Genomic DNA, 24,835 nt, shown 5'->3' with positions numbered 1-24,835 from the left:
CACCCTCACCCCGCAGCCCGCTCCCTCCTGAGGGGAAGGTCCTATTCCCGTCCCCTCCCTCCCCAAGCTGCCGCCCGGGCGGAGAGTCTGGGGCCCCAGCCAGCGCCTCACGCCAACCGCTCCGCCTCCCCGTGCCCCGCTCCGTCCCGCCTCACGGGCCCGCGGCCGGCTACAGCGGGGCCGGGGAGAGGAGCGGGCGGGAACTGAACACAAAAAAAGACGGTGTTCTGTCCTCTCCTGCGCGCTCGGCCCCCGAGCTCATGAACTCGATTTAATTTTGTGTTTCACGAAAAAAAGCACTTGGGTCAGGGGTTGAGCGGCCAAGGGACAGCAGGGGAAAGGCACGAGTGTGCACCCCCGCTGCGCGGCTCCGGGGCCGGGCTGGAGCACGGCTGCGTGTCCCGCCACCCCTCTCCTTCTAGCCCACCCACCACCGGTCCCGGGCCGCGGCACGGCGGGCCCCTTAGCCGGCCTGGCATCCCCGTGGCGTCTGGGGCAGGGCGGGCTTGCTGGGCAGCGCCTCCTCCCCTGCCGGCCGCGGTGCGCAGTTGCCCTTCCCCGGAGGCTGGACGACAGGAGGTAACCCCCACCCCCGCTTAAGGCCCCTCTGGCTGTGCCCCAGCCCCCCCCGGGCTGCATGGCCCTTTAAGCTGGCCCGGTGCTGGGCCGGCGCGTCTCTTCCCTGCCGCCCCCAAGTCCCGGGCGGCTGCCGGCAGCTGCAGCCGTGGCAAAACTGGTCGCACCAGATGGTCTGTCGTTTCGGGAGTTGTCCTGAAAGTAACCCAAAAGTTACATCTTGGGCTCGAAGTTCAAAAGTTGGGTGGTGCCTCTGCTTCTTTTCTGTGGGCATCCATCTATCCTCCTGCCAACGTGATGGAGAGAGACTTCAGACCTAGGCCTGCAGGACGAGGACAAGGGGCAGCAGTTTTAAACTGAAAGAGGGTAGATTTAGATTAGAGCCACAAAGATGATAAAGGGAGTGGAGTATCTCCATTATGAGGAAGGGCTGAGGGTGCTGGGTCTCTTTAGCTTGGAGGAGACTGAGGGGTGACCTTATTAATGTTTTTAAGTATGTAAAGGGTGAGTGTCACAAGGATAGAGCCAGGCTCTTCTCGGTGACAACCAATGATAAGACAAGGGGCAATGCATACCAACTGGAACACAGGAGGTTTAATTTAAATTTGAGAAGAAACTTCTTCATGGTGAGGGAGCCAGAGCACTGGAACAGGCTGTCCAGGGGGGTTGTGGAGTCTCCTTCTCTGGAGACATTCAAAACCCACCTGGACACATTCCTGTGTAACCTCATCTAGGTGTTCTTGCTCCAGGGAGGATTGGACTAGATGATCTTTTGAGGTCCCTTCCAATCCCGAACATTCTGTGATTCTGTGATAAGGAAGAAATTATTATGAGGATGATGAGGCACTGGAACAGGTTGCCCCAAGAAGCTGTGGATGCCCCATCCCTGAAAGTGTTCCAGGCCAGGCTGGTTGGGGCTTCGAGCAACCTGGTCCCTGCCCACAGCAGAGGGGTTGGACTGGATGGTCTTTGAAGGTGCCTTCCAGAAGGTGTTTGCAGGACTAGGCAAAGAAGGGTTAGAAATTTTTGGAAGACTGAAAAGACTGAAAGTTTGTCAAGAGTTTGCTGATACTAGTAATTACGTTGTATATAGCAGTGAGAATCAAGTCCCTTCTTTGAAATTCTCACACCCCAAATCATGTCCCATGGCAGATCAGTATCCAAACCTTAAATGGTTTGGCCTGTCTCTTGTTCTCCTTTTTCATCTACACAAACACAAGCTTAGTCCTGTTTTTAAGTGATTGAGTATATTAGTATTCTCATCATGAATGAAACTTGACTGGTCTCTTGCTATCACCACTCATTTTGCTGCCAACTGAGTAGCTAGTTTGAAGATGGCAATCCATCTTCAAAACAAATGAAGTATTTATTCACTCAAGTTGTAGAAATGCTGCAGAATTTACCACAGATCATTGTGTTGCTAAAGTTTTGTAGAGGTTCAAAAGTGGTTGAGCAAAATCCTTCAAGGCATATGAAAGAAAAAGTTATATTTGGCTAAATAAATCCTTGAACCACAGGCTACTGGAGGCTGGGGAGAGTGTTAAGGGAAGTATCATTTTATGTTGTTGTAGTCCTTTGTTTCCTATAGGTGCTCTCACTGCCAGCTATCTGAGGTATGCCAATGCTAGGTTGATAGACCCTTGGTTTGAGGTGGCACAGTCATTTCTCAGGTAACCCCAGCACCTAAATTCTGTGCCTTTAAGCTCCCTTCCAGATATGGCTTCCTTGCTGTACATGTGTATATATGTGGTTAGGAGGCTGATTTTTGGTCTAGCGTGGTATTGCTTTTTAATGCTGCTTCATTACTCTCTGAAAACATGGGCAGAAAATGTAGTGTGTTTATGCATGTAATTCTGATAGCTTGGCAGCCACCTTGCTGCTGCATAATAATCAATGTACTAGAATCAATTTCCAATGACCATGGCAGACAGGAGCAGGTTTAGTCTCAACATAGCTTTCTTTATTTGTGATTTTTCTCCACTACAATTAGGACACAATAATGTATTAGAGGGCGAATTACAGGTGTAAAAAATACATTATTAAATGAGGTAGTTCTTAATGTATTTTTATGTAACAGTGTTATAGCTCTTGGTGATAAGTATTTTTGAGTTCTTCTAACGTCTCTGTGGGCATCCTTCCCAGAGGATAGCTGGCTCCTCTGCTTCTTTATATGTGAAGCCCTGCAATTTATTCTATCCTGAGACTGAGTGTTTAGGTCACTCTACTTCTGTTCACCAGCTTCTGGGTTTTTCCAAGAGGAGCTGTTGGGTTCTCATTGGAATATGTGAACAGTGTAAAAATGCGGTGGCAAAGAGCAGGAACTTAAAAGGGAAATTTACGTATTTAGCAAAAAGAATGTGAACTGAAAGAGGAAATGTGAAGGTAACAGAGGAGTATGCATAAGTATTGTGATCAGGATGTTAACTGCTAAGGACAAGAGCACTCAGGAATTACACAGAGCTGAACTGAATGCATGTGATAACGTGCTGCACGTAACCTACAGTCTAACAGTCCTGGAGTTCTAGGAGAGGCTGTGGCCAAGAATTACACTGTGGATGAGTACTGATTTTGGGAACCCAAAGAACTCCTGCTTGGGGAAGTTATTTCTTTGAAGAAGAGGAAGGCAACAGAATTTAGCTCAAATGTGTGGCATATAACTTCTGACATTTGACCAAGACATGTAAATCAGGAGTTAGGTTACCCTTTGTACTGTGATGTCAGTGTAAGGAAAGGGGATTTTAGTACTTGTAAAGCATACAGAAGTTCTTATGACCTTGTAGTAACTGTACAGAGAACTTGGGCAGCTATGACCTTAACTTGGTTTCTCAGCTGTGTTGAATGAATCCCAGCTTCTGGGCCTGGAAAATCTGCCAAAGAAACCAAAGGGAAAAACTGTACTGTAGCCTACTTACAGCATCTAATCAACCTTCAGCATCTTTCCAGAGCATCTGGTTTGAGAACAGCTGACCATGCTAGTCACTCCATGAAACTGTGCAAATGACATTTCCATTTAGATTATAGAAAAGAGTTGGGAATGATAAGATCTAATTTGTCAGGGAAGTGAGGGAAAAAGACTATTGTTTGATGTGCCTAACCCTGAATAGAGGAAGTGCAGAGGAGATAGAGGAAAGCAGCACTGCAGAGAGGGACTTAGAAGTTCTGGGCGACAACAGGTTGATCATGAGTCAGCAATGTGCCCTTGTGGGCAAGAAGGCCAACAGTATCCTGGGGTACATTAGGAAGAGTGTGACCAGCAGGTCGAGGGAGGTTTTCCTTCCCCTCTACTCTGCCCTGGTGAGGCCGCATCTGGAGTACTGTGTCCAGTTCTGGGCCCCCCAGTTTAAGAAGGACAAGGAATTACTGGAGGGACTCCACTGTCGGTCTACGAAGATGATTAGGGACCCAGAGCATGCTAGAGCACATTTCTTATGAGGAGAGATCGAGAGAGCTTGGTCTGTTCAGCCTGGAGAAGAGAAGACTGAGAGGGGATCTCATCAATGTCTATAAATATCTCAAGGGTGAGTGTCAAGAGGATGGGACCAGACTCCTTTCAGTGGCGTCCAATGATAGGATGAGGGGCAACAGCCACAGACTAAAGCACAGGAGGTTCCGTCTGAATATGAGGAGAAACTTCTTCACAGTGAGGGTGACAGAGCACTGGAACAGGCTGCCCAGAGAGGTTGTGGAGTCTCCTTCTCTGGAGACAGTCAAAACCCACCTGAACACATGCCTGTGTGATCTACTCTAGGTGTACCTGCTTTAGCAGGTGGATTGGACTAGATGATCTTTTGAGGTCCCTTCCAACCCCAACAATTCTGTGATTCTGTGAAGTGCTAGCAAATTGCCAGACCTTCGACTGGCTGAAAAAGACTGATGCATAATCCTTTAGTCATTTTAGTAATTTTATTTTTATAAGGAGAAGCTTTTTTGTTTTTTTTTTTTTTTAATTTCTTTTCATATAATACTTCCCTTTCCTAGCCTTTGTTCCTTTGGAACTTTTAAATAACAGAAACTGCAGGGATGAACTGAAAATCATACTAGAACTACCATTTTCAAGAAAAATCTAAATATGAAATAAGCAAGTGAATTGTTCTCAGAAGACCTACCGTATTGAGAGGCAAAGCTCATGAGGCAAAACAGAAACTTGGGATAACGACAGGAATTTTTCTTTCACTTCTAGATCATCCTATTCCAGGATTAATGTCTAGCTTGCAGAAACTAAAGAACAGGTACTGAGCCTTTCAACCTCTGTGGGCTTAGGCTGACCAAAAGATCAGTCACAGTCTAGCAGCTATAAGCCACAGTTTTAAATCTTACATTAGGATGTGAAAGTAAGAGACCTTACTGCCTCTAAATTACTGCAGAAAAAGTAAATACCATAACAACACTTAAGAAGGGGATCGTTTCATCTGAAGCTTGCATTTTCTGGTTCAGCAGCAGTTACTTGGAGTACGCTTATCTTCTGGAAGTTGAACGGCAAAATTAGCACCCTGAGCACATAGGAGAAATACTGAATGGTTCATGGTTGAAATGCTGCTTAGTCCCAGAAACACATCTTGAGCCCAGTGAGCAACTGTTGTGTGGTTTGGATGGTTGCTAGGTGTGCTATAACCATCTTGGAGATAAAGAGGACATTTTTGTTAATAAGACTGCCAGTATGCTGCCTTTCAACATGCCTAATCATGCTACTTAAGGAAAAAACAGGCAGAAGGGCACAGGCATTTAAACAGGCAGTGTTTTCTTTGTGGATGTGCACACAATACAAGACTTATAGCAGGAGAAGTTTTGTTTTCGTAGGACAAAACCTGACAATAAATGACTGCTGTCCCTTAACTAAACAGAAGGAGGGCTTGTGGATCAGTGTGGAAGATTATGTAGTTTGAGGCCTGAACCATTAAAATATCTTCTCCGATGAGTCTGAGTGGGAGCACAGCAGAAAGATTGACTGGGAAAACTAAACACAGCAGCTTTTGCATATGCATACCTTGAATATTAACCCTTTGCCTTTCCCACTCTTTTGTCTACAGTTGAGGGCTGTAGAAACTGTGAAAGAAGGAGGAAAAGGAGGAATATTGCCAGTTATTTTTAAACAGGAATCTGAATAGTTTTCCCCAGCTGCCCTTGGGGAAGGTGCCTGTGGAAAGTAACACATTTCAGTAAAGAAGTCATTTAAATGAGGAACTGGCTTTTGCATTTTAGCCACTTTTTAATGGAGAATGGTGTATAGGGCAGATCTTCTGCTCCTTCATGTAGAAAGTACTGCTGAGAATCAATGCAAGTTAGTACCAGAATAAGAGGAAAGCTGAAACAAGAGTCTGAGCCTACACTCTGCAGCTGTCATAGTCTTTCTAACTCAAGAAAATTTTCAGTCTAGAAGATGTCTCTCCTGGTTTCTCGGGGGATGAAAGGCCATGTCACAGGGCTATTTCACTAATACTATTTTGCCCACGTCTGGCAGTCTCGGTAGAGAGATCAAGCAATGAAGAAAACCACACCTGTTTTTCACCATTTTACACACATAGTAAATGCTAGGTGGAGGAATAATCCTAGAGAGAAACTTGGGATATACTGGTGTACGAATATATTGATATGCAGTCTCTCTTACGGATAAATTAACTACTGTGTTTCAGTGTCTAAAGCTATTGCCTCTATCACAACTAAAATTTTCCCATGCCAAATAATATATACAGCACCCAAGTATTAATAACAGTAGGTAAGTTTTGTTCAAACAGTTGGCAGAGATCATATAATCTTCTACACCTTCCCAAAGTCACCTGCAGCATGTTGTTGACTGTGAAATGAACTTTGTCTCTCAGCGATAGGTCTCAGGTTTTTTCCTCTTGTAGTACAACTGCCTCCCACTTGTGCAAAGTAGGTAAGCAAATAAACAGGAGTCAGGAATCTGAAACCCTTCACACAAGATTTTTCAGTGATAGGGGAGGGCAATCTCTGAGCTAATGGGGGGAACTGGCAGACCAACAGCAGGGGCTCACATACACAGGTTGGGTGGGAAGAAAGTCCCCAGAATTAAAATGCTGAGGAACTGAGGTTCAATGAAGATTACGCTGCAGAGCCACTGAGGACTGAGGGCACCAGCAGAGCAAAACGGTGACCACAGGGGCATCATAGCAGGAAAAGGTCACATGGCAAGTTCAAGGATATTATCCAGTCTGGTTGGGGAGCTCAGGATGGATTTTGAAAGGGGTTTGTAAGTGAGGGTCATTGCCAGAGCTGTGTGGGAGCTCTGGGCTGGATTGGTGGGAGGGAAGGTCAGGGGAGAGCTGATGGCAGAGCTGGAAAATGCTGGCAGGATGCATGGACAGCCCGAGCAGGAGAGAGATGAATGAACAAGGAAGAACAGGAATAAAGCCTGCTTTGCTGCTCTCTGTTGTAGCATGTTTTGGGGTTATTGGTCTTTTCTTTCTTTCCTCATTTGCAGATTGTGTTCCTGATAGAAAGCTGTTGCAGCGTCTGGAGTCTTAGGCCTTCTGTACAGATTTTCTGTTCCAAGAGCCCTTTTTTTTTCTAAACATGAACCTGTAATGTGAAGTGTATGATTTCTGCTTGTTACGTTAGCCTATCCCCCCTGTTTGCCTGCCTTTAAAATTACACTGCAAGTCCCTGCCCAGGGACTCTTTGCTTTGCCTGTCTCTGTCATTGCAGGTGAGCAGCTGGTGCGTGGAAGCCAGGCAGACCCGTTTTACAAGTGTGTGCCTACCTGCCAGCTCCTGTGTTGGACGTATACTCACGCCATCTCCCTGGGGAGACAGCTGAGAAGAAGTGAAGCTGAGCACGTCTGGGATAGGAAAATCAGTGAGGAGGAACTTAGTCATAAGAATTACAACCACACAAGGTAACTACCAGCGTTATCAGGGGCGGCCTCAGACAAGCTGGGAACTGGCAGTAAGCGAGCTCCAGGAAAAGACTACTGCGGGGCAAGAGGAATGGTGTAATTCAGGTAAGTGAGAGAAAACAGTGCTGGAAGATTAGCTAATGAATGTTTAATTTTTTAAAAAGACTTTCACTAACAGAAGTGTGACCTGAAATAGGATGTAGCTGTACCATAAAGTCTATGCATCTGTGTATGTACTTACTGCTTGTATTGAAGTTACTTATAAATTTCTGTGATCATGGTGGTATTGGTATTTGAGAAAAAAAAAAGATATATGTCTTCTAAATGCAGGTTGATTTAAGTGAAATTACTTCTAGGCACATTTTAAGCAGGAAGAATATAACAAAGGAAATCAGTTTCGTATAAAACTAGTCTCAGTTCACTGAAACAATGCAGGGCAATGCTGTGCATGTGTGTATAAACATCTACAGTATTTGGTTAAGTAATACATGCCTAGGGCTGGATTCAGAATTAATTAGCATTTGACTTCCATCACTGTTGCTTGATTTTAAGGGAACTAACTCTAATCCAAAGTAGTACAGGTATCTAGATTTTTCTATGTGTTTACTTGTTTGCATGTATCTGTGTCTGTATGCATGAGCTACTGGTTAAATTATAAACAATATCTATGTTAAATACATGAAGAAAACAAAAGTTGGAAAACCATGAAGCTGAAGTTGTGTACATGGCTTCAGCTCAGTTTCCTTGTGGCTGTGCATTTATGAAAGCAGATTCACGTTCCATTTCTTAAGCCATTATGCAGCAATATGATGTCATGCAGTATTTTTACCACGCAGTGTTTTTTACAAGATCTATGTGTACGCATGGTCCTTTGAAAAACTCCTTCGTTCTTCTTATGTTCTGTCACAGTTTTTGCTGTCACAGTTTTTCAGAATATATGTATCAAGCTTGTGCTAGGGTTTGATACAGGCTTAGTACTGGCAGCTAACACCAAAATCAGAGTTCAGTCAGAAAAAAAGAGACAGAATGGTTGGCATTTTCAAAAGTTGTGTGTGCTTCTGACTCCACTAAAGGAAGTCATAGGTAAGAACGTGCTGTTGAGAGTCTGGCCTCTATACTTTCCATATTCCACGCAGCCTGCTCACTAAAGGCTTCAGGTCAATGAACGCCTCACTATTTAAATTATTATTTTAACTTTTATTTTGCAGATAACCTGTGAACAATAACATTTTATGGCCTTAAGTCAGGGAGAGTGTGATCAAGATATATGTTAATTTTTCAGAAACTGTAGTAAGCTGTGTCTGCATTAGAAAAAGAATATTTTTGCCTTAAAAACCATTCAGTTTCTGTACAGATTCACACTTGTTTATTCAAACTCCCTCACACTGCACAAATAAATTAATTTTTTCTGAGCTGATCTAAGTTTAAGCAAAACTTAGCACCATGAGAACTTGCGTATCTCCACTGATACGGTGTTAGTTTGGACTAACCATGTTAGCATAAAAGCACAGCAGTGCAGAGTCCTCCTGACTCATACTAATCAATTCAGCGTTGACTGCTGACTCTGCCTGTTTCTGCTACTCCCTTGAAAAGGAGCCAAGTTTGTCCTAAGTAGTTCACCTGGTCAAATAGCAGCATGGACCTCATTATTCGCTGTTTTCTCCACAGTCTGGCTTTTCAGAAGTGGTCAGCCTAATTTTCTTTCACTCCTTTAGTATGCTTCAGCTGCAGCTAGCCTAGGTTTGATGTTCAGGTCCTGTCTAATTGTGGACCAAGAAAAAATCTTGAGTCACCATAGGCGATTTTTTTAAACACTTTGTTTTCTTATAGAGGGTGTTACAGTTACCAGCTGTTGCAGAAGTGAGTTAGAGACCAAATCATTGTTACTGAGACATTATTCCAGCCAGTACAGCAAGCTGCAGTATATTATCAGTAATACGTGTTCAGGGCAGAAGTGAGATGGCTGTGGTATGTTATAACTTGAGTTGCCCCATCAGAATTTCCATTCTGAACAGTTGGAGATGCTGCTTGGCAGCGCATGGGTGGCTTATGGTCAGAGGTGAGATGATGTGACGGGTGGGGGAAACCTTGCAAAAGTGTCATGATCTGCCAGGGTGTTGGAAATAGTCACTAAGGTCTTCTGAAGGCAGAAGAGGCAGGCTATGTAGTCTTAACAAATGCATAGTGTTTTGCAGAAGTACATTCTTATGGCATCAAATTGTTAGGCTTGAAACGTGTGGGACTTGTTTTTTATTTGTTTTGGACACTGCTTTTAGTAAAAAAGTGGTCATTACAGTCTTGTTTCACTGTTTGCTTTTCCTTGGCGCTTTTCTTCTCCCTCTTCACTCACATTGAACGTGCATGACTACTTATTTGTCTTGAGCCCACACATAATGATTTCACTGCCATTTTGGTTCCTGCAGTTCCCTGCTTGCTCCCCTCCCCTCCCTTTCAGACAGGACAGGGGGCTTGTGCATAATGGTTCCCTAAGCCTTGACTGGTGGCCCTGTTCAAAGCTCATATAAAAAAGGAGGAAAATAATAAAAGCGGCACAGCAATGGTGACTGGAAAAGCTTGAGAGCATGGTTCTGACACTGTAAGAATTAACTAGAAGGCATCATGGTTAAAGGATTTGTTTTGTCTTTTATCAGTAAGGCAGTATGCTGGACTGAAGTGAGTTACTCAGCTGTTCTTTACATGCCTGTAGTCATATTACAATTGGGCCTCATAACTAGTGCATGAAAAACATCTGTAAGAATATTTTTATAATAAAGTGGTGTGCAGTTAACACAGGCCAAGAAGTCTGGAGAAATAACTACATTAACTTCCATATCAGCTCATAGCACAGTTTAAAAGGCCTAATGAAGATCCAGATGTATCTTAGCCTTTATTTTTATCATATTTAATTAATTTAATCAGGTGTTTCTTTAGACAGAATAGTTAATCAATACTCAAGGATTTACACATGTGCACTGATGATGGGAACTGATGTTAGTTCCTAAGCCACACATACTCACTGGCAAAACTATGTATTTACCCTGAATATGTACACCTCGTTTTCCTGAACGTGGCAGGAGCAAGCATCAGGCAGTTTCTGTGCATGCAGTTCTCAAGCCATCTGTTCCCATATATTCCATGGACATGTAAGGCTTGATATTTCTATTTTTTTTTTTCTAAATGTTCATCACAATGTCTGTGATGAACTAATACCACTCACTAAAATGTCAGGAAATTACCATGGCAAAAGAAAAGTTCATTTTTCCTGCTGGCTTAGTGGTTTGAATCAGTTTACCTGTGATCAGTTGCACAGCTGGGAGAGAAATAAGGTGTGGAAGAAAGCAGAGAGAAAAGACACAGTTCCTTCTTTTGGCATTGCTGAGCACTTTATTCAGAGCAGCTGCATTCACAAAACTACATTCACATTCAGTATTGGGGCTTCCTGAACTCATTTAAGCAGCCCTGCATCTGCCATCTTTTACCTACTTACTCTGTCCCTGTGTTGCCTTCTATGCTTTTTCTAAACTGCCAGGGCAGCAGATCAGCTTGGCAAAAAATGTGGCTGAAAACAAACCACCACCTTTTCCCGCAGTGTTCATCAGGCTGGCAAATGTGCACAGAGGAGAAGTGTCTGCATAGGGCAGATGTGGGAGCTAATTAACCTGGCGCTGTTGCAGGGCTGTGAAACTGCTACTCCTCGCAGAGTTTTCCAAGTAGTCTGCAAGTAGTAGTTTGCAAATGCTGCTGGCTCCAGGTTAGTTTCTGCCAAGGTTTTGCTATATACTTATTGACTAAGGGCAGCTGCTTCTGCTGTTTCTACATACCATGGTCTTCACTGCTTGGACATGGGGCTTTGGATTCAGGTATTTGTCAAAGAAAGGCTTGACTGCCATCATTGTTGTGGTCTGCTTGGAACTGCATAGTATCCGAACATTGTTAATAATCCATTATGTTAGTTTCCTTCTGACACAGCAAAAGCTCCCACATCTCTCCACATTTGTTTAGCAGAAACACTGTTCCCTCCCTCTGAGCTCTGGTCAGGGGAACAAGTAGCTTTTCAAAACTCCTTTACAGAGACCTTCACAACCCCTGGTTGCTCCCATTCAGTCCCTTGTGTAGAGAAGCTTTGTTCTAGAAAAGCTCATTTCCTTCTGGTCACCCGTATGAAAGGGAAGGTGTCATTCAGGAAGGCTTTGGAGTCTGAAACTGAGTGGGAACATAGCACTCTTACCCGAGCCTTGGTGTTCTGAAGGAAGCGTGGCCTAGCACTGTGGTCGGTACCTATCATGTTTGATTTTTGTATTGCACTACCAACTAGTTTTCTTAAATAAGGTGTTCAGTCACGTTGATGTGCTGCACAGTAGAGGACTTGATGAAAAAAATGCATGTCCAAGAGAAAAAGGGAAGTTCCAGGTTTTGTGTAAACAACAAAAATAATGGGTTTCAACTGAAGGAGGATGAAATCAGAGTAATCTGAAAGAGTAGATAGGCTCAGGCAAGGAGACCAGACTGTTGAAGCAAATATGTTTTTGAACATAAACAATGAAGATAAATGAAGATGCAAGAATTTCAATTGACTGGATTTTAACCTATGTAAAAGCGTAATAAAAAAACAGTGGAATAACTAAGCTGACACTTACTTGTGATTGCAAAAATAGCTCAATGCAAACTCTAAATTGAAGTAAAACAGGATATGTTCTCCTGTGCTCATGATCTAGACAGCACTGGCCTTGGCACAACATAACACACAGATGAGGAAAATCAGAATTCCAGTGAGGTACAGGTTTTGAACCTCTTAAGGTATTTTTGTCCCTCTTATGCTGGCTTGATACTGGAAAACCGTGTTCATATAATAAAAAAAGTATTTGAGCACGGCCAATATGCTTTCTGCTTTGTGATGTGTATGCACCTGTACACTGAATACGTTAGTTCCACATAACCTCCATGTGTCCCCTACTGGTACACTACAAAAAACGTGTATTGAATATATAAGGTGAAATCTGTTGATTTCTGCTCGTGTTGTGAGGATGGAAATGTAGGAACCGTAATATTTTTAATGTTAGACCAGTAAGCTGCAGACAGTGCTAAGTATGAGGATTCATTTGGCTTTGGCCTGAAAAGTAGCACTGAAAGACACTTCAGAATTATCTTATTAAGTGCAACTTTTTTCCTTGTTCCCGAGTTTTGCAAGAGAATGAACACATAGAGTGTAAATGGGCTTGTCTAATCATGCTTTTCACGTGGTAACACCTGTGCGGCTGCACAAGCAATGGCAACAACTGGGAGTGCCAGTGCAAATAAAGCGCCCGTGGCTGTCAATGTTTTTATTTCTGGATCCCATAGTTCTGCCCTGAGTATGGTTAGAAAACTTGGGTGCCACCCACTGGCATCACTGATGGGAGGTGCATAAGGGAGTAGGTAGGAATCTTTTTTTATGAACAGGGGACCAGTGTAGACATGGTTCCTGCTTCAAAGCTTTTCAACATGAGCCAACAGTGTGCCCAGGTGGCCAAGAAGGCCAATGGTATCCTGTCCTGTATCAAAAATAGCGTGGTCAGCAGGACAAGGGAAGTGATCCTTCCCCTGTACTCTGCATTGGGGAGGCCACACCTGGAGTATTGTGTTCAGTTCTGGGCCCCTCAGTTCAGGAAATATATTGAAGTGCTGAAGCGGGTCCAGAGAAGAGCAACAAGACTGGTGAAGGGACTTGAACACAAGACCTATGGGGAGAGGCTGAGGGAGCTGGGGTTGTTTAGTCTGGAGAAGAGGAGGCTTAGAGGTGACCTCATCACTCTCTATAACTACCCGAAGGGAAGTTCTAGCCAGGTGGGGATTGGTCTCTTCTCCCAGGCAGTTAGCAATAGGACAAGGGGGCATGGGCTTAAACTCTGCCAGGGGAAATTTAGGCTGGATATTAGAAAGAAATTCTTTACAGAGAGAATGGTCGGGCATTGGAGTGGCCTGCCCAGGGAGGTGGTGGACTCACTGTCCCTGGAGGTTTTTAAACTGAGATTGGACATGGCACTTAGTGCCATGATCTAGTCAATGGACTGGAGTTGGACCAAGGGTTGGACTTGATAATCTCTGAGGTCTTTTCCAACCCAGTCGATTCTGTGATTCCATGGATCTTTGCAACTGTATGAGTGTGTTTCTGTGTAAGTACAAGTTGGTATGCATGTGCTTGTGTGTGCCAGTGCATGCACATTGTTTAAATGTAAGCGTGCATTTTCTAGTGAGCATCCGTACAAAACAAAGCTTTTAGCTAGTCTTGAGATGGAGGTTGGACTGTTTATGACTCAGATTATGCAACATGATTGCTGACTAATGATGCTAAAGTCTGTTTTCCTGTGATGCTGTCATATCTGTTCGTATGTGTCTTTCTGTGTGTATCTGAGTGAAAGAAGCCAGGACTGTTCCTCTTGTGTTGGTACCTGTGTATTTGTGTGTAAGTGTTATAGCCAAGGTAGGCTGACTTAGTGTGCTTGCTTTCAGTGTACCTGAAAAGCTTGGTGTTATTGCTCCTGTGACTGGATTTGTGTTGTAACCACACCCTGAAACTAGGTGAGTTTGCTAGCTTAGTAAGAATCAAAGGAAGCAAAAAATGAAACAGACTTTTTGTGATACCCTGAAGTGCCGATATATTCTATTTTCCTCTTTCTGCTGCCTCTGTTGCACAACCAGTAAAGCATCATTACAACTGTTAATTTTAAGCATGAGAATAAACTCACTATCCATCACCAACTTCCATAAAAACGTATTAATATCAGTAAGAATGCCATATATTGTTATTAACATTTGCCATTGAGATTAATTGCCTTGAACTCATAGCTGAAAATGAAGTACCTACAGGACAGAAGTCTCAATGCCTATAAATTGTTCTAGATGATACCATTTGTGAAGCTGTTAAGCCTTAAATTTTTGACAATGTTTATAAGAAACATTTAGGCTAAATTTACATGCCTTGCCTTTCTGTCAGTCATCACTATTCAGAACATTGATTTTTTTATTTTAGAAATAGTAGTCCAGGTCCTGTACTCATGTAAATCAATGCAGCATCACAGAGCCTATTCCTGTCTTAGGACTTCAGTCCTCAGTAAAGATTACTTAAAGATTACTACTTAGTGTAGCAGTGGGGCATCTTCTAAAATGCTTGTGTGTTCTCCAGAGAATAAACAAAAACACATACATCAATTTGAACAGAAATACAAATTTCCACAGGCATAATCTCCCCCTGTAATGCAGAACAGCTGAAATTCAACATCAGGGATGTGTTTTGGGAGATCTGCAGCTGATCTGCAGTGCTGGCACAACACACAGACACTGCCATACGCTTGCAAATCCAGCTCTGTCTGAGCTGGGTTGTACACATGAGAAATGTACTTACACAATCAGAAGGTTTTGTAGGTGTATGATTGCACATGCTAAGTGATTAGTGATAGCTGAAATTACCCCTGGAAACATGCATGCTTGCACAGGCCCTGCATTTTCAACTACAAATGCAGAAGAGTTCCAGATGTTGTACTTCAGATTAGTTACAGACCTGGCAGTGATAATAGTATTGGAGAGCCCTAATGGCAAGACTTTTTTTCTTCTTTTTGTTGTGGAGCAATAGTATGCTTGCTACTGATCTGTTCATTGGTAATGGACCAGAAGATAAAAGGCTGAACCTGTCTAAGAAGTGTGTTAGCTAGAAGTGTATTAGCTATATTGAGTATTCTTTAAATATAATTAAGTTTGGGACTTTGAATTTTTGTGCATGTGCCAACCTCTAGGCCTAAAGGTACACAATTGCTTGTGAAGCACTGCAGAACAAGCTTAATCTTAAATTCTCTCTGGTCATGCATTCTGCCATTTGTAGGATTTGATAGTGAATATCCTGTATCGTTCCCTAAGCCTTGAAGTCCTAGTGCTGCTTTTTCACACAACTGCTGATCATAAGGAGTAGAAACCTTCATATTCAGTTCACTTATTGCTTCATAAATCATCCTGCCCCCTGATAGATTTCTTTAATATTCTTCTTGTCTGTGCAGAAGACAGACGTCAGAGACCCACGTGCTTGGAATTGAACATGGTAGGGGATCTAAAAAGATTCACACGCATGCTGCTGGAATGCAACAGCAATGACAAGCTATGTGGTAAGATTCACAGATTTCTTTGAGTAATAAGCTTTCACGTGCTGAGCAGGAAGGCCAGTTTTGCTAAAAAGCAGGCCAAGACCTTTCCCCTGCTCCACCTGCATCCCAGCCCACGCAGAAGGATTTGACTGAGCTCTTTCTGCATTGTGTCTCAGTGCAGTAGAAACTTTTAGGGGCATGCAGCCTTTGTGGTGGGATTAATCTCACAGAATTTTAGCCATTTTAGAGTATTTCTCCTTTGAATGAGACATAATAATAGTCATTAAAGATTCCCTGCTGCTTCCCTAAGGATCAGTCTTGTGAGATTTTGATTTCCTGACTTTGTCATCTTTGGGAACTGAAATGTGGTCTTGCCCCGTACAAAAATAGCACCACCTCCAAATCTGAGGAGCTAAGAGAGTTAGTTACCTGCAACATCCTTGTTAGTTGCAAAGTGACCATGCCCTGTTTTCTTTAAAATGCTCCCTATAATTTTGATGGAAGGAGCTGAACCTGTAATGGCACATGTATTTGTGATGGCACAGTAACCTCCAGCCCTTCCCATCTCCCTCCTATCCCTCTGCCAGGGCTTGCTCTGTTTCACTGGTAGATGATATTTACACATGGCTACAATTCCTACCCTCTGAATTAAGGTATATAAATAAGTGATCTTATGTCCAGTTGTCCCAGTGGTTTCATACAGTTTAGATACTCAGCATCTTTGAAAAATGAGATGTTCAGTGTTGAGTTGCTGTTCCAAGGAACAAAGGATAAATACACATGCTTTGGGGTTTGAAAGTTACTGAAATTGGTTATTACTACTTTGTTATACAGAACCAATGTGTATCAGGCAGTGCTACTAATTCTTTGGCTTCCCATTTTCTTTTTCTGGTGATAGTTGTGCGTGAACATCAGACTGAAGTTATTGTTGTCCCAGTTCTCCTTGTGGGTTTCTTTGTCATTGTGCTAACTGTGATCCTTTGGCTCCACTGTCGAGGATTGCGAGCAAAGCAGAAGCAATCATCATCATCTGGACACCAAGGTAGAAAAATGTGTTTCAAACTGAGGAAAGAGTGTTGATTGCAGTAGCCAGAAGTCAATCCCATTTTCCCATTGCTTGAACTGTTAGGCAGTAGCATTTCTGATGAGCCTGAGTGGTATTCAGCAATCCTTATGAACATTAGAAAAACTGGGAACCCTGAGTTATCCCACCTGCGGTAGTAACAGTGGCATCTGTAGTATAGATGATCTGAGAAAACCTAAAACAACATACCGTATAGGCTGATTAGTGTACTGTGGTAACATCACTTGAGAGCTGCAAAGTGTGTTTCTGGAACAGCTTTCTAGATGCTACATCAAGGAAAGTTTCACTGAGATAATCATGAATGACAGTTGTTTTGATGTAGATCACACCTAGCTAATCCACTTTCTATACTGTCATTTAATAAATTTAATTTCACGCTGCTGTCTCCCACTTCCTATGAGAACGGCAGGAAATAGAACAGGGACTAGTGGAGGATAGGGACAGGTTTGCTGGTACTGCAAACATATTTTGCTATGTGGAAATGAAAATACAGTTCTGAAATGATATGGGGATTGTAGAGGAAAAAGCCTTTTCAGCCTATAGAAGGGGAAGTAATTAAGAACAAAGATAGGGCCTTCATTGGAACACCCTGTGCATGTCACTTTCATAAGAACTCATAACTGGCGATAAAAGAAAATGGTCTTTGCTTCAGCAGATGGGAATAAAGTACAAACATGTCTTAACTATAAAGTTTACATAGTTAAAATAAACAGATCTCCAAACTCATTCTGCCTCTTCAACAAATAGAGTGGGAGATAAATTCCTTTACTTCTTCAAGGTGCAGGATAGGTAAGATACAATAACAGTTCATTACTTTGTCCTGATTTCCAAAGCAGTATGGAACAAAAATCAGAGAGGATAGAAAGATAGACGTTACCACCTACTACAGGAGTTCATCTGTCTGCTTTTATGCATCATGTCTATTTGTTTTTGTCAGCACATGACAACAATCAGAAGGAATCCAGCTCAACAGAGAACCGCTATATCCAGCTGAATGAGACCTCTGTGGAGAGCCTGCTAAATTCTGCTTCCTTGACTCTGAAAGAATTGGAGATACCACGAGAGAAACTCTCAACAGGCACCTTGCAGCTGATAAAACATGGCCGCTACAGGAGCATCTACAGAGCTCAGTTGACAACCGGGAAACGCGGGGAGACTAAGACTGTAGTATTGAAAGCCTTACAAGGTAAAGCACGTGGCCAGAATCCACTTTGTTACAGATCTCTGTATCAAATACTTGATGGTGAGCAGATCTTTGTAGTCATTACTGGACAAGAACACATTGCGTTCAGTATCAGGTTCAATATCAGTGGTGTTTTTGAAGGAGTGCCTTGGCAAGATGAAAGAAGATTGCCATTCATGTTGATTGTAAAAGCTACTCGCCCTGTTCTTTGCTGCCTTCATTTGTTTGTTTTGTTTTTTTCTTACAGAGCTGGCTAGTCCCCAGGAAGTAAAGGATTTCCTGGGAAGGATTAAATTCCATCAAAATCTTGGCCGTCATGAGAACCTGGTTGAACTGGTTGGATGCTGTGTAGACCAGCTTCCACTTTATATGATCATGGAAGATATGTCTCTTGGTGACCTGTTGACATTTCTATGGACATGTCGGAAGGTGAGTCAAAACAAATTGATGGTAGAATATCTTCCTAAATTCCTTAGGTTCATATCTATCGATAGTCCATAGTCATAGTCCATAAATCACAGATGATTCTTTTCATCTCTCTGTGCATCCATCTATATAAGTCTAAACTATTTCTGTCCCCCAGATAAGTTCTACACAACTCTAAACTGGAATAGAATTAGTGGATATCTCTGTTGATACAATATAGTTTAGAGAAGTTGACATACTTCTGTAAAGTGAAGTCCTACTTTGCAGACCGTTGGAATGAGAGTTGCTACAGCTACCTGAATTTCTAAAAAGTTCTAAATAATGTCCCACTCCAAATGCGTTTAAGAGAACAGAGCAGTTATGACACCAAGGAGAAGGTCATTGAGTGACAAGTAATTGATTAAAACACAGGAAACAACATAAAAGTGAAAGGTTGGTACTTGCATGGAGGGAGGTCACCCATGAAGTTCTCCTGGTATATATGCTAGGACCTGGTGCTGTTCATTACATGTATCAATAACCTAGAAAATGCGATGACAGGAGGTGATAAAGACTGCTAGTGATACCAGCCAGTAAAAGCAAGGACTGACCTTGAGAAATTGCAGAAAGATCCTTCAAGATTGAGAGACTGGCCAATAAAAAGTACAGATGAAATTCAGTATAGTTAAAAATGAAATTATGCCCATGAAGAAGAGTAGTCCTTCTGATGACGACTGAAATAATGGGACTGATTTTATAATATTAAAATATAAAGTCTGATGAAAATGTTAAATCAAGCAAAAAAAGAAACTAAATATTAGACATTATTTAGAAAGGCATAGAAAGAAAATTCTGCCATGTCACCATATAAATCCATCATCCTCCTGCATCTGGAACACTAAATACAGAGAGGCTGCTTGCTGTCTACTTCAGCAGAAGGACAAGGTGGTAGCAAATCAAGCTAGTAAATGCCATGTACAAAACAAATGGAGTTGCTGCTTCATGAAGTGGGGAGTTGACTAATGGAATTCTTTGCCACTGACTGCTGTGGATTTTGAAACTTCACATGGCTTCAAGACATGAGTGAATGAATTCATGGACCATAGCCTTTCAAACGTTACTGAGCATGTGGAAACCATAACCATCTCAGGAAGTCCTTAAGTTGAAAATAGTTGGGGGCTGGAAAACAACACAGGAAAAGCATTGTGTGCTTACCTTATTCTCTTTACTCATCTGGATATCCAGCTAGGGTCACTGTTACAGGCAGGGTGGTAACAGAGATGGATATTTAGTTTCATACCAGATAGCGATTCATATTTTGTCAATGTGCTTTTCTACTCATGATTCTAATTTATAGTAGGTCTTTCATGCATGCATATGGATTGTCATTCTCCACTGTCATTCTGCCCATGTCTGTCTAACCTATTCATCTCTTCTCCACCCTTCCATTTACCCACCAGTTGTCTCTAGTGTACTTGTCTTACCCAGCACACCATCCATCCATCCACATCACACATCCATGTACCCTTATATTTCAGTCAATTTGTGACCAATTGTGAAACTAACTGGCAAAGCCTAACATTAGATAGTACTCATTTTATTAGATTAGAAGGAAATGTTCCCTGGTAGCCTACAGCTAAGGCATGTATTTGATCCAAGGACTGCTCTTGTGTTTCTAGGATGTAATGACAATGGATGGTGTCCCTTATGACCTCACTGAGAGGCAAGTATATGAAGTTGGACAGCAAGTTGCAGCAGCTCTGGTAAGTCTGCTTATATTCACTGCATTTTTTCTTTCTTGCTTGATTGCAACACGAGTCTGCATGGTGGCCTAAGTCTTCTTGGCCTGAGCACTGAAGATGTGCTTTGTTAAAACTGAGCCAAATATGCTTGCATTATTTTGGTGAGTATACACCCTTGTTCCACAGCAGGGAAGACAGGCATAAACTAAGTGAAATTTGTATAAATTAAAATAAATAGAATTATAACGGTCTCTTTCTTTTCCAACTTTCCAGGCTTACCTTGAACAGAATAATTTGTTCCACGGTGACATTGCTGCCAGGAATGTCCTCCTTCATCACAACTTCACTGCTAAGCTCTGTGGTTTGGGTCTTGCCTATGAAATTCACACATATGGTGCCAACTCAGTCACACAGATTGTGCCAGTCAAGTGGCAGGCTCCAGAGCGGCTCCTGAAGAAACCCCCAAGCATCAAAGCAGACATGTATGATTTAACTTCTGGGCTAGAAGTTAATCTGTCTGTCAGGCCTGTGTCTTTCACTCCGTTATGCATCATGTCATGTCCTGAAGTTCACAATAAGGCATATCTATTCTCAGCATAATGCCCACTTCATAGTTCATAGCTTCTCATTTCTGCAGGTCATGCGTAGTCAATTTTATGTATTTAGGCTAGCTAGCTAGAGTGGAAACTTACCATTGGTATGTTGTCTTTTGTTGCAGATGGTCTTTTGGAATTCTACTGTACGAAATGATTACATTAGGTAAGAAGATTTAATGATAATGAAAAAAAAATATGCAAGGCAGCAGCAAATTAGCAAGACCCAAAATCTCAAATTTCAGAATGTAAAGCTGGACCATTTAAATAACCATCCTGCTTTTTCTAACTTGTGAAGTCTTGTCAATTTGTTTTAGACTTTCTCTCAGAGTGAGTTGTGGTAGGAAAAAAAGGCTTTTGGTAGGGGAGGAAGGCATTCTTATACAGAAGCTGCTATCTGCAATCATTACCTTAATTCCTTTTTCCCTTCCAGGTGCTCCACCATATCCTGAGGTACCACCTTCTGACATTTTATCATACCTGCAGAGACAGAACATTATGAAGCAGCCCTCAAGCTGCCAGCAAGTCATGTAAGCTACTTTCTTTATGGACATTTGAACTTGAGATCTGCAGAGCTAAATGGAAGTGAGATATACAAAACTAGATCTTAAAGAAGATCTCTAAGTCTAGACTATACAAAACAGTACCCTGTTAGATGAGGAGACTTGTTCTCTCATGTTTACCACATCTCCTTACTGGATTCTACTGCATGAAACCTTGCTTGCCAAAACCTCTCTTTCCTGCTTTTGAAAATTTCTCTTGTTTCTGTTTCCATGTCTTCCATTGCATTTTGTTGCTCTCCTGTTTCCCTGCAAAGCACAGGACTATTCTGGAGTTATGTATGTTTTTCCTCTAAGTTGTGGGATTTTTCCTGGAATGAACAAAGCATCCACACAGAAGATCTAAGGCATTATACTTCCTCTTGTGAAGACATTGTTTATTTTAATATTCAGAGGCTTTTTCTTCCATAAGGAATTTCAGTTACTGTTTCAAAAGGGAACACCAAACAATCTTTTTCCCTTTTCCCATGCCCACAGATGGCATCCGCTCAAACAACTGCGTGCCTTTGCCCCCACATGTTATTATGTGGTTGCAAATGTCAAAGGGTCATGGAAAGAACTTTACATGAAGCAGAAAAAGGGGAGGTCTCTAGATATTTTAAATGTAAGATGACTGTAGTGAAACTTTGTGTTGCTTTTCATTCCCAGTGCCTCCTTACTTCTCCATCTTACAGGTACAACATCATGAAGTCCTGCTGGCAGTGGAATGCAACTAACCGGCCTTCTCCAGCAGACCTGATCCGGTCTCTACAAGCAGCTATGAAGACCAGCAATAATCATGCAGTGCTGCAGGTGCCTGAGTTCGTGGTGCCTGAACTCTATGCTAAAGTTGCTGGAGTTGACGTGCTCAGTCTAGTGAGTGAATACACTATACTCTGAAGGACTCTTTCACATGTTGGTGAAGGGGAAGTCTCTGAGTTTGCCCTTTCTAGACACTTCTCAAGCTCAGAATGAGGTGTATGCATTTGAAGGGATCCCTCTGTTTTTCAAATATGTTATATATATATTTCAGATCTCTCCTCCATGCCTGAAACAACAAACTATTATCATGATTATTATTATTAAACCGACCTGTTGATATCACTCTGCCAGTGGTGATTTGGGAGCAAAGTGGGTTTAGGAAGCTGTAGAAAATGTAATGAGAAACTTGAGTTAAAGGAATGTATTGGGTTTGCGTGACAAGGTTTTGGTAGCTGGGGGCTACAAGGGTGGTTTCTGTGAGAAGATGCCAGAAGCTTCCCTCATGTCCAATAGAACTAGTTCCAGCTGGCTCGAAGATGGACCTGCCACTGGCCAAGGCCAAGCCCATCAGCAACATTGGTAGTGCCTCTGTGATAATGTATTTAAGAAATGGTAAAAAATAATACACAACAGCAGCTAGAAGAAGGAGTGAGAATATGTGAGAGAAACAGCCCTACAGACACCACTGCCAGTGGAGAAGGAAGGGGAAGTGGTGCTCCAGGTGCTGGAGCAGAGATTCCCCTGCAGCCTGTGATGCAGACCATGATGAAGTGGGTTGTCCCCCTGCAGCCTGTGGAGGTCCACAGTAGTGCAGAGATCCACCTGCAGCCCATGGAAGACCCCATGTTGGAGCAGGTGGATGTGCCTGAAGGAGGCTATAGCCTGAAGGAGACTATAGCCAGTCAGACAGGACCCCACAGAGCGAGTAGCCCACGCTGGAGCAGTCTGTTCCTGAAGGACTGCACCCTGTGGAAGGGACCCACACTGGAGCAGTTAATGAAGAACTGCAGCCTGTGGGAAGGACCCAGGTTGGAGAAGTTTGTGGAGGACCATCTCCTGTGGGAGGAGCCCACACTGGAGCAGGAGAAGAGTGGGAGGAGGAAGGAGTGACACAGAGAGTGTGTGAGGAACTGACTGCAGCCCCCATTCCCCATCCCCATTCATTTCTTGCAAGAAGGACGTAGAAAAAACCATGAGTAAAGCTAAGTTTGGGAAGAAGGAGGTGTGGAGGATGGTGTTTTAAGATTTGGTTTTATTTCTCATTAACCTACTCTGATTTTGATTGGCAATAAATTAATTTTCCTGAGTCAAGTATGTTTTACTTGTGATGGTACTTGCTGAGTGATCTCTCCCTGTCCTTACCTCAATGTGAGCCTTTCATCATATTTTCTCTTCCCTATCCAGTTGAGGAGTTAGAGAGTGGCTTTGGCAGGCACCTGGCAGCTAGTCGGGGTCAACCCACCACAAAGTGGTTTCTGGAAATGTTTCCCTGTCCTTTATGTCCCAAGAAACATCATCAGTTGGGTATTCAAAAGAGCAGATGCCCTGGGGAATATGCTATGGGGCACAGCACTATAAGAAAAAGTGTACAGAGTAGGTAACACAAATTGATGATTTGGTGTGCATTCACTAAGGACCTGTTCAACACAGTTGGGTTCTTGTGTTCAGTAACTGTCTGGGTCTTCTCCAGTGCTTTATACTATAGCTTCCCATAGGAAAATGGGCACTATATTTAAAACCAAAAGCAAAGACCTGCGTATCTATGGATGCAGAAGTTGTTACATTAGTATCATATATCTTCATGTAGAGTGTATCTTTCCTGTAGTAGCTGTGGTGTGCAATAATAAAGGCGTATTATTCCTTGCTTGTCTCAGGAAAAAGTCCTTACAGACCTAATTTCCCAGGGATGGTTCTTAACTCATCATTCCTTTGAGCAAAGCAGGTAATTTGTTCATGTGCTTCTCTTTTGAGTTGTTTGTCGCTGAGTTATTTTGTTTTTTTGAAGACATCTGTCCATAGTTATAACAGCTACTGTGAAAACAGTATGGAAATGTTAAGAATACACCAAATAACAAAAGTTGATCTACAGTAAAAATAACGTATGATGAGAATAAGCATGCATAGTGACATTGTTGTGTGATTATGGTGAGAATATATGATAGACTGTGTTTATCTCTGTGGTGACAGCTTTGCTATATGACTTCTGCAGTGCGGATCTGGATATTGGACATGACCTGTGACAATTGTGACCACGGCATTTTGTGAATACTGTGATGATAACACAGTTACTTCAAGGTCTCACATGTGAACACCACAGATAACTTTGGTGATCACATGGAGGAGATGAACTTTTGCTCAGTGAGCTGCTGAGTATGAACTCCAGATTCAGTTTAAAATAATAGTGTGAGACATTTTATGTATGTAGTTTTCTTGTAAGCCATTTATATGCCGTGCATTGATCAGTGAATACATTTTAATGTTAGTTCTAAACTTGCTTCCACTATGTTAGTTAATGTTAGTTCCACAGACTTGCTTGTCACTGTTCAGTGACAAGGGTTGTTGCACTGGTGATTTACCTGAGTGCACATGATTTGACTGTTCACGTTCTGAGTAGGTTCTGGCTGTGCCAGTGCTATTGCAGAAAAGTTAGTGGTGCCTATGCTAAGACTTGCCCTAGGACAGCTGAGGGGTCGAAGTCCCAGTGAAAATACACCTGTATGCCTTCAGTGTCTGCCTGGAAGAGGGGCATGTCTCTTTAATTAAAAAAGTGGGAGTTTTGCTAGTTCAATATTTATATTTTATATTATAAGCTGCACAAAGCTTATCTGAAAATATTTCATAATTGATTTTAATGAATATGCAAACTTTGTAAAAAATCAGAGTAACTTGAAGTCATAAACATTTTTCCTTCATTTCAAAAGAAGCAGAATCAGTCTGCAAAACAAATTTTCTCATTGACTTCTACTATTTGTGTTTTCTAACTTGAC

The 24,835-nt window shown here is 42.4% G+C and overlaps 2 protein-coding genes across 8 annotated transcripts in view; one reads left to right on the top strand and one right to left on the bottom strand.

Moving 5' to 3' along the window:
* SYCE3 (synaptonemal complex central element protein 3) overlaps positions 1 to 480 on the bottom strand; it is a 22,691-nt gene extending 22,211 nt beyond the window's left edge. Inside the window, exon 1 of one of the 2 annotated variants that reach the window (XM_082073412.1) lies at positions 432 to 480. The gene's annotated coding sequence lies outside the window, so the exon portion shown is untranslated. Of the gene's footprint in view, positions 1 to 111; positions 167 to 431 lie in introns of those variants that run through there. The other variant, XM_082073413.1, reaches the window with a different exon arrangement.
* Positions 470 to 24,835, top strand: STYK1 (serine/threonine/tyrosine kinase 1). Of its 6 annotated transcripts, none has more exons than XM_082073339.1 (13): positions 470 to 579; positions 7,016 to 7,066; positions 7,240 to 7,534; positions 13,919 to 13,987; positions 15,457 to 15,561; positions 16,439 to 16,582; positions 17,562 to 17,810; positions 18,055 to 18,236; positions 19,892 to 19,975; positions 20,228 to 20,436; positions 20,673 to 20,713; positions 20,981 to 21,077; positions 21,782 to 24,835. In XM_082073339.1, exons 5-13 carry the CDS (start codon positions 15,495 to 15,497, stop codon positions 21,984 to 21,986), a joined length of 1,278 nt encoding a protein of 425 aa, XP_081929465.1. In that variant the 5' UTR covers positions 470 to 579; positions 7,016 to 7,066; positions 7,240 to 7,534; positions 13,919 to 13,987; positions 15,457 to 15,494; the 3' UTR covers positions 21,987 to 24,835. The 6 variants fall into 6 exon arrangements, with proteins under 6 accessions (XP_081929465.1, XP_081929467.1, XP_081929466.1 ...); XM_082073340.1 differs by lacking the exon at positions 470 to 579 and adding an exon at positions 3,819 to 4,094; XM_082073341.1 differs by lacking the exon at positions 7,016 to 7,066 and having other exon boundaries at positions 471 to 579.

The sequence above is a fragment of the Streptopelia decaocto genome (assembly GCF_964273445.1).
Source record: "Streptopelia decaocto genome assembly, chromosome: 1".
Taxonomy (NCBI): domain Eukaryota; kingdom Metazoa; phylum Chordata; class Aves; order Columbiformes; family Columbidae; genus Streptopelia; species Streptopelia decaocto.
This window is presented reverse-complemented; position numbering and strand designations above follow the sequence as displayed.